General features: G+C 47.6%; 1 protein-coding gene across 1 annotated transcript; it reads right to left on the bottom strand.

Moving 5' to 3' along the window:
* Window positions 1–3,448: 3,448 nt before the first annotated feature.
* LOC113405523 (SUN domain-containing protein 3-like) lies at window positions 3,449–15,303 on the bottom strand (the record flags this gene model as incomplete). Its single annotated transcript, XM_026646747.1, has 9 exons — window positions 3,449–3,568; window positions 4,442–4,531; window positions 5,551–5,718; window positions 7,985–8,100; window positions 8,701–8,785; window positions 13,047–13,206; window positions 13,733–13,773; window positions 14,140–14,201; window positions 15,233–15,303. Coding segments are annotated over 9 exons (913 nt in total), but the record flags the coding sequence as incomplete, so codon positions are not given.
* Between the last annotated feature and the right edge of the window lie 1,447 nt (window positions 15,304–16,750).

The following is a 16,750-nucleotide window of genomic DNA, read 5'->3' as shown; positions in this document are numbered from 1 at the left end:
TACCATATCCCCATAGATATGGAAGCAGAAGCTACAAGTTAGGTAGGGAAAGGGGGAAAGAAGTATATTTGGTATCACATGGAGAAACAGGAGAATAAGGAAGTGAGAGGAACATAGCAAAATGAAAGATGCCATGAAGACCCAGAATTAGATAAAGGGACCAAGGGCTTTGCATCTAAGAAAAAGAGTTGCACTTGATTACATTAAAATGGTTTTGTAGTTAAGGGAGTAGATGCGATTCAGGAGATCTGGCTTTGATGCCTGGTTTTGTCCCAGCCTCCAGGTGTGATTTAGGGCAAGCCACTTAATTTCTCTGTTCCTAATTTGTCATCTGTAAAATGGGGATGATAATGTTTCCTTCATCCAACCCTCAGTCTATTTTGCCTGTAAGCTTTTTGAAACAAGGACTGTCTTTCACTTCTTGTACATACAGCATCTAGTACAATGGGGCCTTGGTCTCAGGGCTCCCAGATGTTACTGTCATGCCACTGTTAAGAGTAATGTATATGAATGGATAAAAGCTGTAATGCCTTGATCACAGTCCTCCAGATCATCTACATGTCTGTCTTTAACACTATAGCATGAGCCCCTGGCTCTGAGACTAGCTGCTGCAGAGTTTTCCCCCCCCCAGTGTAGACATACCCACAGTGCTTTAGAAAGGAGGTAAACATAATTATTTACAGATGGGGAAGCTGAGTCACAGAAAGAGGGAGTGACTTTCCCAAAGTCATGCGACAAGCCAAGAATAAAACCCAGGGGTCTTGTGAACCCCAATCTCTATCCATGGAGCCCCAGTACCCTATCCATGAGGCCACAGTGCCCCTCCACAAAAAATGTTAATAATTCAATGTGTTTCTTTTTATAAAGCAAGCTTTCTATGGTGGCCTTCAGTAAAGAGAATTTGCAAAGAGATAAAGGCCAGACATGAAAACGTTTTCATCCACGGCAGGCGGCTAATAGATCAGTAAAATAACTGGAAAAGTCTAGGGTCCCTTTGGCAGAAGATGGAGGAAGATCATTATTGTGAATAACACTTTATGAGCCAGTGGACTCAGATCCCAGGAGAAGTGTACCATGATCAGTGGAACTGGCATCAGAGGGCCCGTGTTCTCTGGATGGACTGTTATTGAGGGGAAACCAGGTAAAGAGGGAATACGGGGAGTTAGGCAGATGGGCTTACCTTTCTTAGCACTGGTCATGTATCCGTGCCTCAGTTTCCCCACCCTGATGATGTTCCACACACTGCTGAGCCACTGCGGTGCTTGTGGCCCTCCAGTCAAAAGCCAGAAGTCCACGCCCCCTTCCAGGCTTAACACAAAAGTCCAATGGAAACCAAAACACATAGTCTTTCAGCCCTTGCAGAACTCAATTCTTTCTCCCTGTGGTTGCAGGGTGCTTCCTCCCTGGGCTAAACAATATCTTCCCCCTATGGCCTCCAGCTCTTTTTTAGCCTCTCTTCAGACTCCAGTGTCCATTCAGCTCTTCTGGCTCAGCAATCATTGACCCCACTGATGTAGAGCCTGAGAAGGGGGACTTTCGCCCTTACCACATGTTGCAGCCTGGGCCCCTAATTAAGTGCAGTCGGCAATGCCAAGCCTCTTCCTTCTCTCATCACCCCTGCTCTGGGTGATTCTCTGTTCTGCCTCTATGCCCTTTCCAGGATAACCACAGCCATCTTCCTGGCAGCCCTCAGACTTCTGTCTGCATCTCCAGCCAGACCAAAGCTAGGCCTGACCTGCACAAAGCAGCCTCCTCTAGCCTGAGGCATCAGCTTGACCTATATAGCCCCAGTCCAGTTGCATGACTTCCCTGTAGGACCGTCCCTTTCAGATCCTTCTACATGACCATATTTACCACATTCCCTCTGCCTTAAAGGCCCAACGCACCCAATGATGCCCAGGCTTGTGGCATCTGCTCTTCATTACTGATGGTACAAGCTGTAAACCCTGCAGCCAGGTCTGCTTCCCTTGCTGCCAGTGTGTGAAGTGTGACTAACAAACTGCTCCCCACATTCACAGGGAAGCAGCTGCCCTCCGACAGCCCCAGGCATGGTAAGTGGAAGGGGGGGGGGCCCAACGTGTGTGAGGGCAAAGGACAGAGGGGGAACCATAGCAGGAGGGGGCACCCCAGAGTGACAGGCAGTGTTGCCGCCTTTGTAGGAGACTGTTTGCTTGGTGCTGTCATGCAAATATCCCAATGAATGCTGCTCTTGCAGGGAGTTAGGACCCCCTCTCTCCTCCACACAGCGAGAACCCTCACCCTGTCCTCACCCTCTCACCACTGGCACCAAGACCTCCTGCCCACCTGCCTGTCCACTTCTGGCCTTGGGCTGGCATGTAGCCCTATGCGGCAGCTAAGGAGCTGCTGCTGCCCAGTAATTGTGAAGCCTGGAAGGAAGGCAGTGGTGGGGAGGGGTTGAATCTGGGCTAGCGGAGACACCAACCCCATCCTCCAGCTCATCACCATCTGTGTCTCCATTCCCCAGAGGAAGGGGCAGGGCTTCCCCTCGGAGGGGTCTTACTGCTTCTCTGATCCCCACTGCTGCAGGAATCAGATGCAGTCCCGGCGGGCGAGAGTGTGGAGCTGCAGTCTTGGTGCAACCCCAATCTCTGTCTCTCATGCTGCAACTGGTATGGGGGAAGAGCCTCCATCCCAAAGCAGTCTTTGCTGGGTGGGGAGGGGGAGGGAACAGTTCAGAACCACAGTGTTGTGGCACCAGCAAGTTTCTGCCTGTCCTGGCACAGCCCCCACAACTTATGATACTCCCTTGTGCACCCTGCATCTCTATTGATGGGGAGCAGATCTGCTGAGTAAGAAGGGGACAGTTATACATAGTTGCTTTGAGAATCTTAAGTCACAAAGGAAGGGAGAAACTGGGAGTCTAGTAGGAAAAATGTTTCCAAGAATGAAAAGAGTGGAGATCCACAGACTCAGCCACCATTTATCATTTGCTCAGAGATGCACCAATAAGCTATGCAGAGGGTGACTTTCAACTGAGATGAGCTTAGCAAGGCTGTTATTGACTTGGAGAGGGGTTTTCCTGCCTCTGCACCCTGGTCATTTACCCTCCTGGAGCGGACAGTAATGCTCTAGTGCATAGGTGCTGGAAATAGGGTTGCTGCTGCATGCCCTGGCTTGAAGTGGTTTCCATCATGTACAGGGTTTACAGTTTGGTTCAATGGCTCTCAGCCCCCCCACTATACAAATTGTTCCAGCACCTCTGCTCTTGGGTTTTTCTAGAGGATCCTGCAAAATGTAGAGCTTTTCAATGCATAAAAGCAATTGAGACTCATTTTGCCAATATTCATGACTCTGCACGTATCCAATTTAAATGTTGTTTATTTCTTTAACAGAACAGAGGAGAGTCACTAGTTGACAAAATCTGTCATTTTTAGGTGCCTTTACTTTTCTGATGGTGTTCTCACTGCATATCTTCTTACTACAGGCCTCAGCTCTTGTCTGTCATCTTCCCATGTACCCTGACTCGATAAACACAAGTGTACTCTGGGTTGCCCCAGTTACTCAGCACATTGAATTTTATGTAAACAAAAGATTTGGAAAGTTCACTCTGAAATTAAAAAAAGAAGTTACTTTAAACAGTTTTCTTTAGTCCCAGTTCCGTCTCTATATTAACCCTACTATTGGACCAAATTCAGCCCTGAGGTAAGAGGACAAAATTCTCATTGAAATTAATGGGAACTGTGCTGACTTATACCAGGTCTAAGCGTGTCTCAATGTATGTCAAATCAAACTCCAGAGCTTGGAAAGTCTTTAGCACAAACTATAGAAAGCTGAAATTCTCTGCAGAAATCAGCTGCGGTGCGGGCCCGGAACAACAGGAAATTTCAACTACCGTGAGGTAAATCATTGCCTCTCCAGCTTTGTGTTCTTTCTTTCTTCCCTGAGCCCCTTTACTTCACTGCTATGTTCAGGCTGGTACTAATGAAACCTAGGTGTTTCAAAAACCCAGCTGCCTAGCTTCTTAAGCACCTTCCCTCCATTGCTTCTGGTACAAAAGGTTGGGGGAGAGAAAGATGGCTGATTCAGGGAGAAAAGTAGAAAGAACAGAGTCTAAGTTCAACTCTGATGTACACTGATGTGTTGCCTCTGAAGTTGGTGAAGATGCACCTGCTTGCTGAGTTTGGCCCTACAAATATTTTGCTCCCTGCAAAGCCACTGTCTTCTGCAACTTAGAATGACTGTTGCGGGAGCGGGACTTTGCCAAAAGGGGAGAATTCAGCCAGGGGCCCCCCTTGAAACCAAGTTCACACAGGAACTGGGGGTATCATCTCTCCCTTCCCACATCCTCACACAATACAGTTCTGTTCTCCAGAAACACCAATTTAACCACTTTGGAATCTCCTCTCCTCTCCAAAACCTGGTAGGCAAACCTGTATGCATACAGTGTCATCTGCCCCAATCTCACCACCCTTTAAAGTACCTTCAGTTGGAAAGTTTGAATGGTCTCTTTTCCTGAGTCATACATAAAAGTTCCCAGTAGAGTTTCTTTCCCAGTTTCCTCATCCAGTCCCTAAAATCAGAATGGGAAGACAGCTGGAAGGAATGATGATGTATTGGAATGTAAACATTCCGAGACCCCCACCATGGCCGGATGAGCCCTGGCCAGCCTGGCTGAGCCACCCTGAGCCCCAGACTCCTCGCCCGAGCCACCCTGAATCCTGGGCCACTGGCTCTGAGCCACCAGCCACCCCAAGTCCCCAGCCCACTGGCCACCCTGGGCCACCGGCTCACCACAGCCTGCCAGCTGTGTCCAACCGCCCCGGGCCCCAGCCGTCTGGAGTCCCAGGCCCGCCCGCCCGAGTCCCCATCAGCTTCAGGGGAGAAGAGGAGTGAGGGCAGGAAGAGGAGCAGCGTGGGCAGGGCCACAGGGGAAAAGCAGGATGCGGGAGTGGGGTTTTGGGGCAGAGCGTGGGTGGGGCCACAGCCTGGTCGCCCTTCCTGCAGCGGTGCTCCAAAGGCAGCAGACCAGCAGTGTGCCTCCAGAGGGAGGTGCGCCACAACCTGTTTGGGGAGGGTTGGCCTCCCCTGGCTTATTATACCCGCCACCCATGCTCGTAGCATGAGCCCGGTGAGCTCAAGTCAGTTGACCCCAGGCCCTGAGATTCGCTGTGGTCTTTTTTTTTCAGTGTAGATGTACCCTAAGTCTCTGCTGCAATTGCAATTTCAAGTGAGCTCCCCTAAACCTATTGGACAGGGTTGCTGTGTGATGATATTAAACAGCTGTTGCTTCCACTTAAGAGGTGGATGATGTCATCCTTCTGAATCCTTTACCAATAGCACACAGATGTTGTGAGGCTTAGTTATTATTTGTAAGGCCACTTTGAGATACTCAGACAAAAAGTACTATAGAAATGAACATTGTTAGTAGTGATAAAATTACCACCTCATCTGAAAAAATTCCTTAAACTTGTGCACAGTTGCAAAGAGAACAGGTCTGATATCCTATAAACAGACATACAAAGCAAGTCTCTTTTCTTGTATTTACCCACCATAAAATTCCAGTTTAAAAAGTTAAAGGCAGATACTCACACATACAGCAAAATCCTTTGGGGCACTAGTTACATCTCCAGAGGGAGAGATTGCCTTAGAGATGTGCTGGAGTGTAACAGCGGTTGGGTAAATTTTTTCAGGCAACTTAATTACTACCTGACCCTGAGATCCTTGGAAAGCCCAGCAGTTTCCAGGGTGAACGTCTGGCTGGAAGCAGAAACCAACTCCAATTAACACTGATGGATTAACACATCCCACATACAAGTGTATTCAGTGAAAAGCACAAAAAATGGTGTCTTCTGTTATTTGACTTTATGCTGGTAAATTAATACAGTTCTATCAAATCTACAAAAATGTAGATTTCCTTGCCTGTCTATCACCTGAACAGAGAGCTTTAATATTTTATGACATTTAGCTCATAGATCAAACCTGAGACTTTCTTATTATTTATTATAGGGAAAATTGCCTTTCCAACAACACTTGAACTTAGGCCATAGCACCATCAGAGTCAATAAAGTTCCATCTTTCTACTACACATCTGAACTGGGGCCCAAGAATGATTTTTAAATCCGGCCAGAGGTGTTTGCAGTCATTCAAAGCATGAGTCTAAAGATTAAAGATCACAGACAACAGACGAGAACGTGGCTTTCAGTGGTGTTAAGTACAAATGCCAGCAGGAAGTTGGGACAAAGAAATAACATCCACATCAAAGAGATTTTTGTTGTGATACAGTAATTCTTCCACTACTGGGAGCAAATGGTTTCTATGAACTAAAGTGCTGTAACTAGCCCGAGTGTACCCAGGAACCTGGTGAAGAAGGCTATAACATAGTCAGAGTGGTACACATTGGAGGTTGCTCCCAGTGGGCCTAATTCACCCTCATAAAAAAAACTCATGCCATAATGTTGGGTTTACAGGAAATTACTTGATTTCTTCACCCTTCTTGGAGGAAGAAAGGGAATCGCTACTATTACTTATTATTGATGATTTCTATTGCATTAGTGCCTAGAGACCCCAAGGACAATCAGGGGCTCGTGGTGCTAAGACACTAAGAAACGTTGAGGGAGACATGGCCCTTGCCCTAAAGATCTTACAATCTAAGGTCCCAATCCAGTACCCACGGACGTTAATGGGAATCTTTCCAGTGACTTCAGAGGGCACTGGATCAGTTCCTAAGGAGGCAAGCAACATATGAAGGGCGGAGGAGAGAAAGACAATTAAAATGTATAGATTTTTATATGCATTAACTACATATTTATGCCCTGGGGTTTTTAGTCTGTATAAATAAAGAAGCGAGAACTCCACTGATGTCAGTGGGCTTCAGATCAGGCTCAAAGGCCCTCATCCACAAAGATACTTAGGTGCCTAAACCCCAGACTTAGGCACCTATGTCTTGGGTTTAGGTGCTTATGTTCCAGTTTAGGCTTCACTGCGATCCAAAAAATTTCTGCCGAATGTTGTAGGTGCCTAATCTGACTCGGTGCCAAAGTCTTCTGGGTAAAAGTTCCATTGGCAACTATGTTTCTGCCTGTAAATATGTGCACTGATGCCTCTCTCTAGGCCACCAGACACCTATCTCACATCAAAGCCTGAGCAAGAAAGAGAGAGAGAGAGAGAGAGAGTACAGTGCAGTATAGTGGTTAGGGCACCAGCTGGGAGGTGGGAGACCTGTGTCCAGTCCCCCACGTCAATGACTCATTTATCCACAGCAGAACAGCTTCAACAAGAGAGACTGAGGAAGCCACACATCAGAATATACCATAGCTCAGTGGTTAGAGCATTCTCGGGAGAAGACCCCTGTTCAAATTTCTTCTCTCCCCCTGCAGAGGGGAGAATTTAATCTGGGTCTCCAACATGTCAGGTTAGTGCTCTAACCACGGGGCTAAAAGTTATAAGGTGGGAACCTCCTCCTCTGGCCCTTTTATGTGGAGCAAGGTAGGCACCTAACTCATTCTCACAAGAAATGACTTGGGCACCTAAGCCATCTAACTCCAGGAGAGAGGTTCCCCTTGTGAATCACTAATTAGAATCAGGCACCTATCGCCAAGAGAGGGGAGGGGCTTAGGACACCCCTCTCTCATCAGCATCTCCCATCGGCTAGCTTAGGAGACTCCCTGCCTAGCATGATGACTTTTGTGGATCCCATTGTAAGTTGCCTATCTCTTCCTATTCATTGTATAGGAAGCCTGGGTGCCTAAAACAGGCTTTGTGGCTCACAGTGTTGTTCCTGTGATTTTTCAGGCACCTAAAAGTTAGGTGCCATGGTACTGAGCATTGCAACACCTAATTCCCTTTGTGGGTGTGGGTTTAAATGCAAGTTATCTACACCCGACTGCCCCTCAACCTTTCCTTAATTAGTTGGCTAACTAATTGTAGGTTCATTACTGAAGAACAGGTTTCTTGAGAAAGTTTTTGAATGAGGACATTTGAAAGTAGTATAAGAGAATACACAAAGTAGACAGATGTGCTCTACCTGTAAAATAGTATCTGGAGGGTTTGCAGAAGAAAAGAACCATGAACCAAAACAACACCCCTCTGTTCTCCCAAGTTCAAAACTCTTAGATGTTCTGCCTGTATCAATGGTGGCACCTGCAATTAAAATATGAATAGATTAAGAAAGGCCAGACCCTATTACAAGCAGTGGATTACAAAATATTTCTAATGTTACATATAGACCATCAGTCTATCCATCCTATGTTCCTCACGATGGCATCTGAGTTCCTAGGTGTCAAAGAAAAAGAGTGGCTACAATATCTTATGGCTGGATTTATGTCACAATATGATGTAGAGAACATCCCATAATGATCTGATATGGAGATTAGCATGGTATAAATGATGAATCAATATCTAGAATGGGTTTATGTCACACTATTGTAAGGAAAATCAAGATCTCCCATTCACCTTTGGTGAAGTGCATAAATCAGTGCAGAGGAGAAGAATGTCTCAGATACTTTTTAAAAGTTCATAACAACATTACCAGAGACATCATGGTCTAGTGGTGAGGGAAGAGGACAGGGATTCTGCTGACTTGGGTTGTATCCCTGACTCTGCCACTGACTTCCTGTCTGAACATAGGCAAGTCAACTTAGCACCTCTGTGTCTCAGTTTCCCCAGTTTGTTAAGGAGGAATAACTATACTTATCATTGTAAAGGTGCTATATAAGAGCAGAATGCTATTAGTATCCTTACCTATGGATTTCTGAGCCCAGTCAGGCATCTGGATATGGTCCTCATAAACCTTCTTAAATGCTACATTTATCATCTCTAGCACTTGCTGAAAAAAAAGAGAAGACATAAGGTAATGACGGGAAAGATATTTGCAAACAACATAAACACTCACGGGCACTTAAGGTGAAATACTCAGTGTCAATGAGAAAAATCACAATAAAACACACAACGGTAACTTCCATCTCATATAAGTTTTCCCAGTAACTGTTGGAAGGATATAAACTCATTCAGCTACTGAGGTGGAGGCCACACAGTAAAGCTCTCCACTGCTGTGTCAGAGACCTGGGTTTGGTTTCCACATCATTCTATTGTTCTAGAGGCCAGCTGACTATGAGAGCACCATGAATACCAGCCAGTCCCCAGAATGCGAGAAAGAGTATTTCACCACTCAGTAATGATCCAAATAGAGAGCTAAGAAGAGGCACTGATGGGGAAGTCTTATATACTCTTCCGCTAAAGTTGGTGGCTCAGTTAAAAGTGACTTTGAGAATAGGTGTCAAGGCTAAGGAATTGAAATGATCAAGTCTCCATGATGGGAAGAGAGGGTTAAGTTAAAAAACAAAAACTAGCCCTTATTATTATAAGATGTACTCATACAGTGTTTCCATCCAAGGAGTTCAAAGCACTTCATAAAGACTGGGAAGTATTATCTCAGTTGTAGAAATGGAACAATAAATGCATAAAAAGCTTAAGAGACATGCCCACAGTCACAAAGCAAGACAATGGCGGAGTCAGGGTGTGACAAGGTGATGGGCAAAGGGTTGCTGATTCAGCCTTCTGTCACGCCAGCTTGCATTTAGGGGAATAAATTAATGCTGGCTGGACGTAATCAGGCCCTAATTGAGGAAGCAGAGACAGCTGTTGCCTAATTAGCCTGGGGCTATATGAAAGCCTCAGAAGGAAGAAGCCGGGGGCAGGGGCAGAAAGAAAGGGAAATAGGGGGAATAGCTCTTTCCTCCTGCCTGCAGACAGTGAAGGGCCAGCTGTATATGGTGAAATGGTGGTGGGAACAAGTCTGTGAATAAACTGCATGAGTGGTTACTAACCCCAGGGTCTCAGAGTGATTTTGTGAATCTAGCAGAGGTGGGACTCAAGGGAGCCCTGCTGTGCTGTGCTACATGTGGGGGTTTGTCTGGGATCCCATGCCAGAGCAAGTGTTTGGCAGTCCGGAGATGGAGGAGAGCCTGCAATGGCTGGTCAAGCAGCAGGAGGAGGTGCAGAAGGCAATGCAGAGTTTTCAGCAAGCCCACCAGCTGGAGAGACAGGCCTTGCTCACCTGGCAGGCAGAACAGCAGAAGAGCCTGCAGGACTTCATTTGGGAGCAGGCTGGCATCCAATAGCAGCTCCTGCAGAAAGTGATGAGTCCAATGGGAAGGGATGGCATTCGGGCGCCGGGCTTAGGACTGTGTAAAATGGGCCCGACAGATGACCCTGACGCCTTCCTAGGCACATTTGAGTGGGTAGCTGTGGGAGCTGGATGGGATAGGGCAACCTCAGCCCTGCGACTAGCTCCCTACCTAGCCGGCGAAGCCCAAGCAGCCTGCATGGCCCTAAGTGAAGAGCAGGCCAGGAATTATGAAGCGGTAAAGGCAGCCATCCTGGATTGGGCAGGGCTGTCCATGGAGAAGTATGGCCAGAAGTTCTGGTTGGCGAGGTGGATGGGGGGTGGGTTGTGGCCCTGGGCATTCGCCCAAAAGTTAATGGACTGGGCTACCCGCTGGCTGAGGCCAGACACCCAGACAGTGGGGGAGATCGTGGACATGCTCGTCCTAGAGCAGTTTTTACAGGGCCTCCCTGAGAACATAAACGTGTGGGTGAGGAGGCATCAACCAAATATGGTAGAGGCGGCCGTAAAGGTTACGGAGGAGTACACGGAGGCAGATTTCCCCAGGAAGGAGGGATGGCCGTGCAAGGAAGTGGAGACCGGGAGAAGGCCCAGAAAACCCTCCACCTGGGAAGGGCCCGGAGAACAAACGGGAGGACACCCGAGTGGCTCCCATGGGATCCAGGCCGGTTGTCTGCTGGCAGTGCGGATGACCAGGACACAAGAAGGGGGACTCCTCGCACATGGATTGTGGGTGGGCAGAGCTTTGTGGCTGGGCAAATGCTGGAGGGCAGGGGAAGGGGCGGAAGCCATTCACCATTCCAGTAATGGTGGGGAGGAAACTCCAGCGAGGCCTGGTGGATTCAGCCTTGGCCTGCTCCCTGGTACAAAGGAAGCTGGTAGGGCCACACTGGTGGATTCCCGGTGTGAAGATGGACTTAGAATGCGTCCATGGGGATAGGAGTAAATACCCTATGGCCCGGGTGCCCCTTGAGGTTTAGGGCAGGTTTAAGTGGCAGTGGGTTGGGGTAGTAAAGGGCCTGCCTTGCATGGTGGTGGTGGGTATGGACTGGGACCCCTTCCCAGGAGGGAAGATGGGCAGAGGGAGAAAGCCCAAGATAGGAAAAATGGGAGATCCGAGTAGAAAACCCCTAGACAACAGAGCCCAAGAAAGGAGAGGGAAGCTATGGGCGACACGTCCACCCAGGGTCCTTGACGGGAGAGCAAGGCCCAGTGGAAGCCCTTAATAGCAGACCCCCAAAGGAAGAGACCCAGGCCCCACTGGACAAGCTTGGGGGACAGGAAATACTGAATGTCCGGAAGAGGACCATGACCAACCCCAAACTCCTGATGGAAGGGAAGGGGGGAAACCAGGGGAACACCCAGGGGGCTGTGAATGGTGCAAGGACCTATGGGTTGTGGGGGAGCTGTGGGGCTGTCCACCCCCCTCACAATGTAGTTTCTGTGGGTAGGGGATGGAGGAACCCCACACAGCAAACCCTGGGACTGACCCGTTAGAGGGAGGAGAGGATGCAGAAAGGCAAACCAGGTGGTTGGAGAAGGGGGAGGTGTGTGATAGGGTGCTGGGCAAAGGGTTGCTGATTCAGCCCTCTGTCACGCCAGCTCCCACTTAGGGGAATAAATTAGAGCTGGCTGGAGGTAACCTGGCCCAAATAGGTGTCAGTTGTCTCTGCTTCCCCAAATTAGCCTGGGGCTATATAAAAGCCTCAGTGGAAGGAAGCCAGGGGGGAGCAGAAAGAAAGGGGAAAAGCAGGGAGGTAGCTCTTCCCTCCTGCCTGCAGACGATGAAGGGCCAACTGTATATGGTGAAACAGTGGTGGGAACCAGTCTGTGAATAAACTGCATGAGTAGTTACTAACCTCAGGGTGACTTTGTGAATCTAGCAGAGGCAGGAGCCAAAGGGGGCCCTGCCGCGCTCTGCTACACAGGGATACAACCCAGCTTTCCTGACTGCCTTAATCAATCAATGCCTTAATTACTACACTCACTGCCTCTGAAATTAAGTTTGCTATCCTGTAGTGTAAGAGACACCTCATACCTCTAGCTGCAGTTTGGGATCAACTGTTTAAGGACTTTGGGATTCCAGATTATACATTTCCAGGAACAAGTAGGAACCTAAACAATGTTACTGGTATAGTGCCACTGTGACGAACTGGGACTGTTCTTACTGTGGTCTGTGAGTGCTGACAGGGGAGTGTGGCTGGGATAGCCGGCCTTGGGGGATGGGAGACTGACTGGAAATACCTGAGCCTGTAACATGAGAACCCAGGAGGGGGCTGGGACCAGGTGACACCTTGGCCCCAGAGACTGAACAAAGGCTGTGAGAGGGGTCGCTGAAGGCAGAGTCTGGGGAGCTGGCTGGTGAGGTGGCTGGAAGGCAGGGAGGGCTCTGACCCCAGGAGGTGGGCTGGGGTGCCCAAGGACCCCAAGATGAACCCATCTGTGGGGTATCCTGTTGTCTGTGCCTGCAAGGCCTGTCTTGGACTGTATTCCTGTCATCTAAATAAACCTTCTGCTTTACTGGCTGGCTGAGAGTCATGGTGAATCCCAGGACGCCGGGGGTGCAGGGCCCTGAGTCCCCCCATACTCCGTGACAGCCACCCACATGGTAATGGTCAGTGTTACACTTACGAGACATTTTGGTGAGAAATGCCATAATTACCAAAGTTCTAGCAGATTCTGTCAGAGCACAGCAGTGAGAAATCTCCAAGAGTGAGATTTTCAAAAGTGCTCCGCACTGGCGCAACTCTGCTCCCAGCAAAGTCAATGGTAAATCTCCCACTGACTTCAATGGAAGCAGTGTCAGGCCAGCGCTGAGTGTTTTGAAAATCCCATCCCTAATGTTCAGGTCCATAGCAAGGACTAACAGGCCCTAATTGGCTAGGAACGGTGTGACAGGAAGCAGTGTGAGGGTATGGGGAGAGCTACGGAAAGGTCTAATTATACAATTCCAGCCTCTTACATCCCTGTTCTCTCCTGGGATGTCACTCTCCTCCAGGATTTCTTGAACAGAATGCAGGACGCCCTCCATCACACCATTGATCTCTGCACGCAGATGCTGCATCTGCTCTTTAATATGTTCTATTTCATGGACTTTTTCTTCCAATAAAGTATGTGACTGCCTTGAAAACATGGAAATACAGATATTAGACACTATTCTGCATAAATAAATAAATAAATAAATTGGTTAGTCTCTAAGGTGCCACAAGTACTCCTGTTCTATTCTGCATTCAGTGAGAACAGGAGACTGCAAATACCCCCGTGCCTCTCTTTTCGCTGGTCAGATGGACAAACTTGCCCCATTCCCTCCATTTTGAGGAGAATGAGTTTTCATTGATACCAGATGTAATGTGGGCAGAACCTCTGCTGCCTTCGTGCACTTGGAGTACTGTGGAGTCTTAACCTGAGACTGCATTCTTGAGGACATCATTGTCATCACAAGGGATAGAACCCAGGACCTCCAGCTGCAAAAGCAAGAGCCCGTGTACTGCTTCAGTAAAGGGAGTCACTCTATTAGTTAAGTAAGCCAGCTCTAATCCTCAGAGTGAACCAGCTACTAGGAGACATAATCGTGCACATTTAGCCAGAGAGTTAGTGACACCTCCACTGAAGTAGGGAATAAATTCATTGTCAAGAAATCCCTCTTACCACAGTGACTTCAGCTCTGTTTCGTGTAGCTCTGTCGTTTCCTGTAAGAGAAAGGCAAGCAAATATACTAACCACTAATACAGCCTCAGTGGAGACTTCTCAAGGTAGGCAGGGTAGACGTTCCTTCCTTTCTTTGGAGTTAGATACAATACGCCCAATGAATTGACACCAGTAATCCCAGTGCATATAGGGAGTCGCATCCTGCAGCCCCGACTTTTCCCTTATACGGTACTGGCAAAAGTCTTATTAACGTTAATGGCCATTCTGCCTGTTTGATGAAAGTGCAAAAACTGCAGGAGCCTGCCACAGATGCTGTGGGTTGCAACTTTGTCTAGGAAGGCAATTACTGAAGCTGCTTCTCATTTTGGCTCAGAGGAGGTTCTTTTCCTGTCCCAAGAGACACTTACCTGTGATGCTAGTCCCTCTGCTAATCTCCTGGACGATAGTGAGCCAACACAGTAAATACCTGCTGCAAATCACACACACAACAGAGAATTATTTCACCAAGATTTGTAATCACCACCAAGGCCAGGTTATCTACTTCCAAACCCACATGATAACATGTTAGCTACGGAGAGCTGAAGTTGGGGTGCATACAGCTCTGAAAAAACTGTGCTCCAGCCTATCAGACTTATGCCCAGCCCCAGAGATCCACATACCCATGACATGATTATTGCAACTCAATATATCTAGGAATGCTGCCACATCCACCAGCTCCAACTGGTACAGAATGCAGCAGCCAGTCTGCAAGACAACACTGGTCATGGTGAGCACATCTCCCCGATACTCCTCTCTCTGAATTGTCTCTCCTCTGAAAAGAGTTCAGGTCTAGGTCTCTGTCCTGACATTCAAAGCCATCCCTGGGATTGGCCCTGGCTATCTGAGATTGTCTCCCCTTTCACATGTGTGACCTCCCAGAATGTTCCTCCTGAACAATGCAATGTCATGTTGACCAATAATGGGAGGCTCCTGAGGAGGAAAGACAGAACTTTCAAAGGAGCTGGTTCTAGACTATGGAACTCACTTGTTCCCACAAGAGATATGAATGGCCAGAGTCCTCACTCACCACATTCAGGACTAAATGTGGAACTTAGCTCTTCAACTTCGCTTTCTTCACAAGAAAGGAGTTCCTCGCACAGAAAAAAATCTCAGCATACTACCCACCTACTCTGTCTTCCACAACCCAACCTATCCCCATTCCTCCCCCAAACTTATCAACTAACCAACCTATTTACTCCAGCAGGATGGCAAGGAAAAGAAAGGGTGATTGCGATTGTTATTTGGAAATACTGGGAGGTGCTTGGAGGTGTTTTTGGCCATGGAATTATCTAGGTAGAGAGTGAAGAAAAACACACACACATAAAATAGTAGAGTGAGCTCTAGTCATAAGAATCCCTAAATCAATGCAATTAGATTAATTCAGTAAGCAGGCATTTTTGTTTCTAAACTGGAAGTTGGGATTAGACCTTTACATGTCCCCTGAATTCCATGAATACTCACCATAAATGATTGGAACCAGCAACAACAGGATCTTGAAGAATTTCTTGCCGTTCTGCAAGGTGATTAGGTCTCTGAAGGAGACCAAGTACAGAGTTATCACAGCATCCATACACACCCATACAATCTTGTTCTGATATTGCATTTATTTGGGCTGGGGCAAATCCTGTAACCCCCATTGCAGGCTAATAGCACCCATTTGGGAGCGGAACTGATGTGGTTCTGCTCTGAAGTGAGGGCTTAGTTGCAGACAGCTTGCATAGAGGTCCCTTCCTCCTGCGTTCCATAGAAGATTCTGCATGCCCTAATCTAAAATGCAGCAGAATTGGGGATAGGGTGGGGATGAGGCAAAGAGGAAGCAAGATATGGCTGATGGATCTGTGACTAGCGAAACTGGGCCAGAGAGACTGGTCAAATCATATCCATGGACTTTGAGGGAAGAAGCATCAGCCAGAGGCTACTGGGGCCCTTAGGCTTCAATAGCAGCCATGTACTCTATACCCCTGGGCCTCACAGCACTCTCCTCTGATTAGCTCATTTACTCAGGCTGTTTTCAGGGACTGAGATTTTGGCCAATGGCAGGTCTAGGTAGAGAGTGAGCAGAGGGACTTTAAAAAGCAACAGAGGGTCCTGTGGCACCTTTAAGACTAACAGAAGTATTGGGAGCATAAGCTTTCGTGGGTAAGAGCCTCACTTCTTCAGATGCAACAAGTGAGGTTCTTACCCACAAAAGCTTATGCTCCCAATACTTCTGTTAGTCTTAAAGGTGCCACAGGACCCTCTATTGCTTTTTACAGATTCAGACTAACACGGCTACCCCTCAGAGGGACTTTGTTACTATTTGGTTTCATGAGCAGCTGCTACAGAACTGCACAGAACCTGTCCAAGTGACAATCTGAACAGTAGCCAATGTGAATGATCTGGACAAATTGGAGAAATGGTCTGAGTTAAACAGGATGAAGTTTAACAAAGACAAATGCAAAGTGCTCCACTTAGGAAGAAAAAAATCAGTTTCACACATACAGAATGGGAAGAGACTGTCTAGGAAGGAGTACGGCAGAAAGGGATCTAGGGGTTATAGTGGACCACAAGCTAAATATGAGTCAACAGTGTGATGCTGTTGCAAAAAAAGCAAACATGATTCTGGGATGTATTAACAGGTGTGTTGTGAGCAAGACATGAGAAGTCATTCTTCCGCTCTACTCTGCTCTGGTTAGGCCTCCGCTGGAGTATTGTGTCCAGTTCTGGGCACCGCATTTCAAGAAAGATGTGGAGAAATTGGAAAGGGTCCAGAGAAGAGCATTAAGAATGATTAAAGGTCTTGAGAACATGACCTATGAAGGAAGGCTGAAAGAATTGGGTTTGTTTAGTTTGGAAAAGAGAAGACTGAGAGGGGACATGATAGCAGTTTTCAGGTATCTAAAAGGGTGTCATAAGGAGGAGGGAGAAAACTTGTACACCTTAGCCTCTGAGGATAGAACAAGAAGCAATGGGCTTAAACTGCAGCAAGGGAGGTCTAGA

Source organism: Terrapene carolina, unplaced genomic scaffold, assembly GCF_002925995.2.
Source record: "Terrapene carolina triunguis isolate 2854851 unplaced genomic scaffold, T_m_triunguis-2.0 Scaffold41484, whole genome shotgun sequence".
In the NCBI taxonomy this organism is placed as follows: domain Eukaryota; kingdom Metazoa; phylum Chordata; order Testudines; family Emydidae; genus Terrapene; species Terrapene triunguis.
This window is presented reverse-complemented; position numbering and strand designations above follow the sequence as displayed.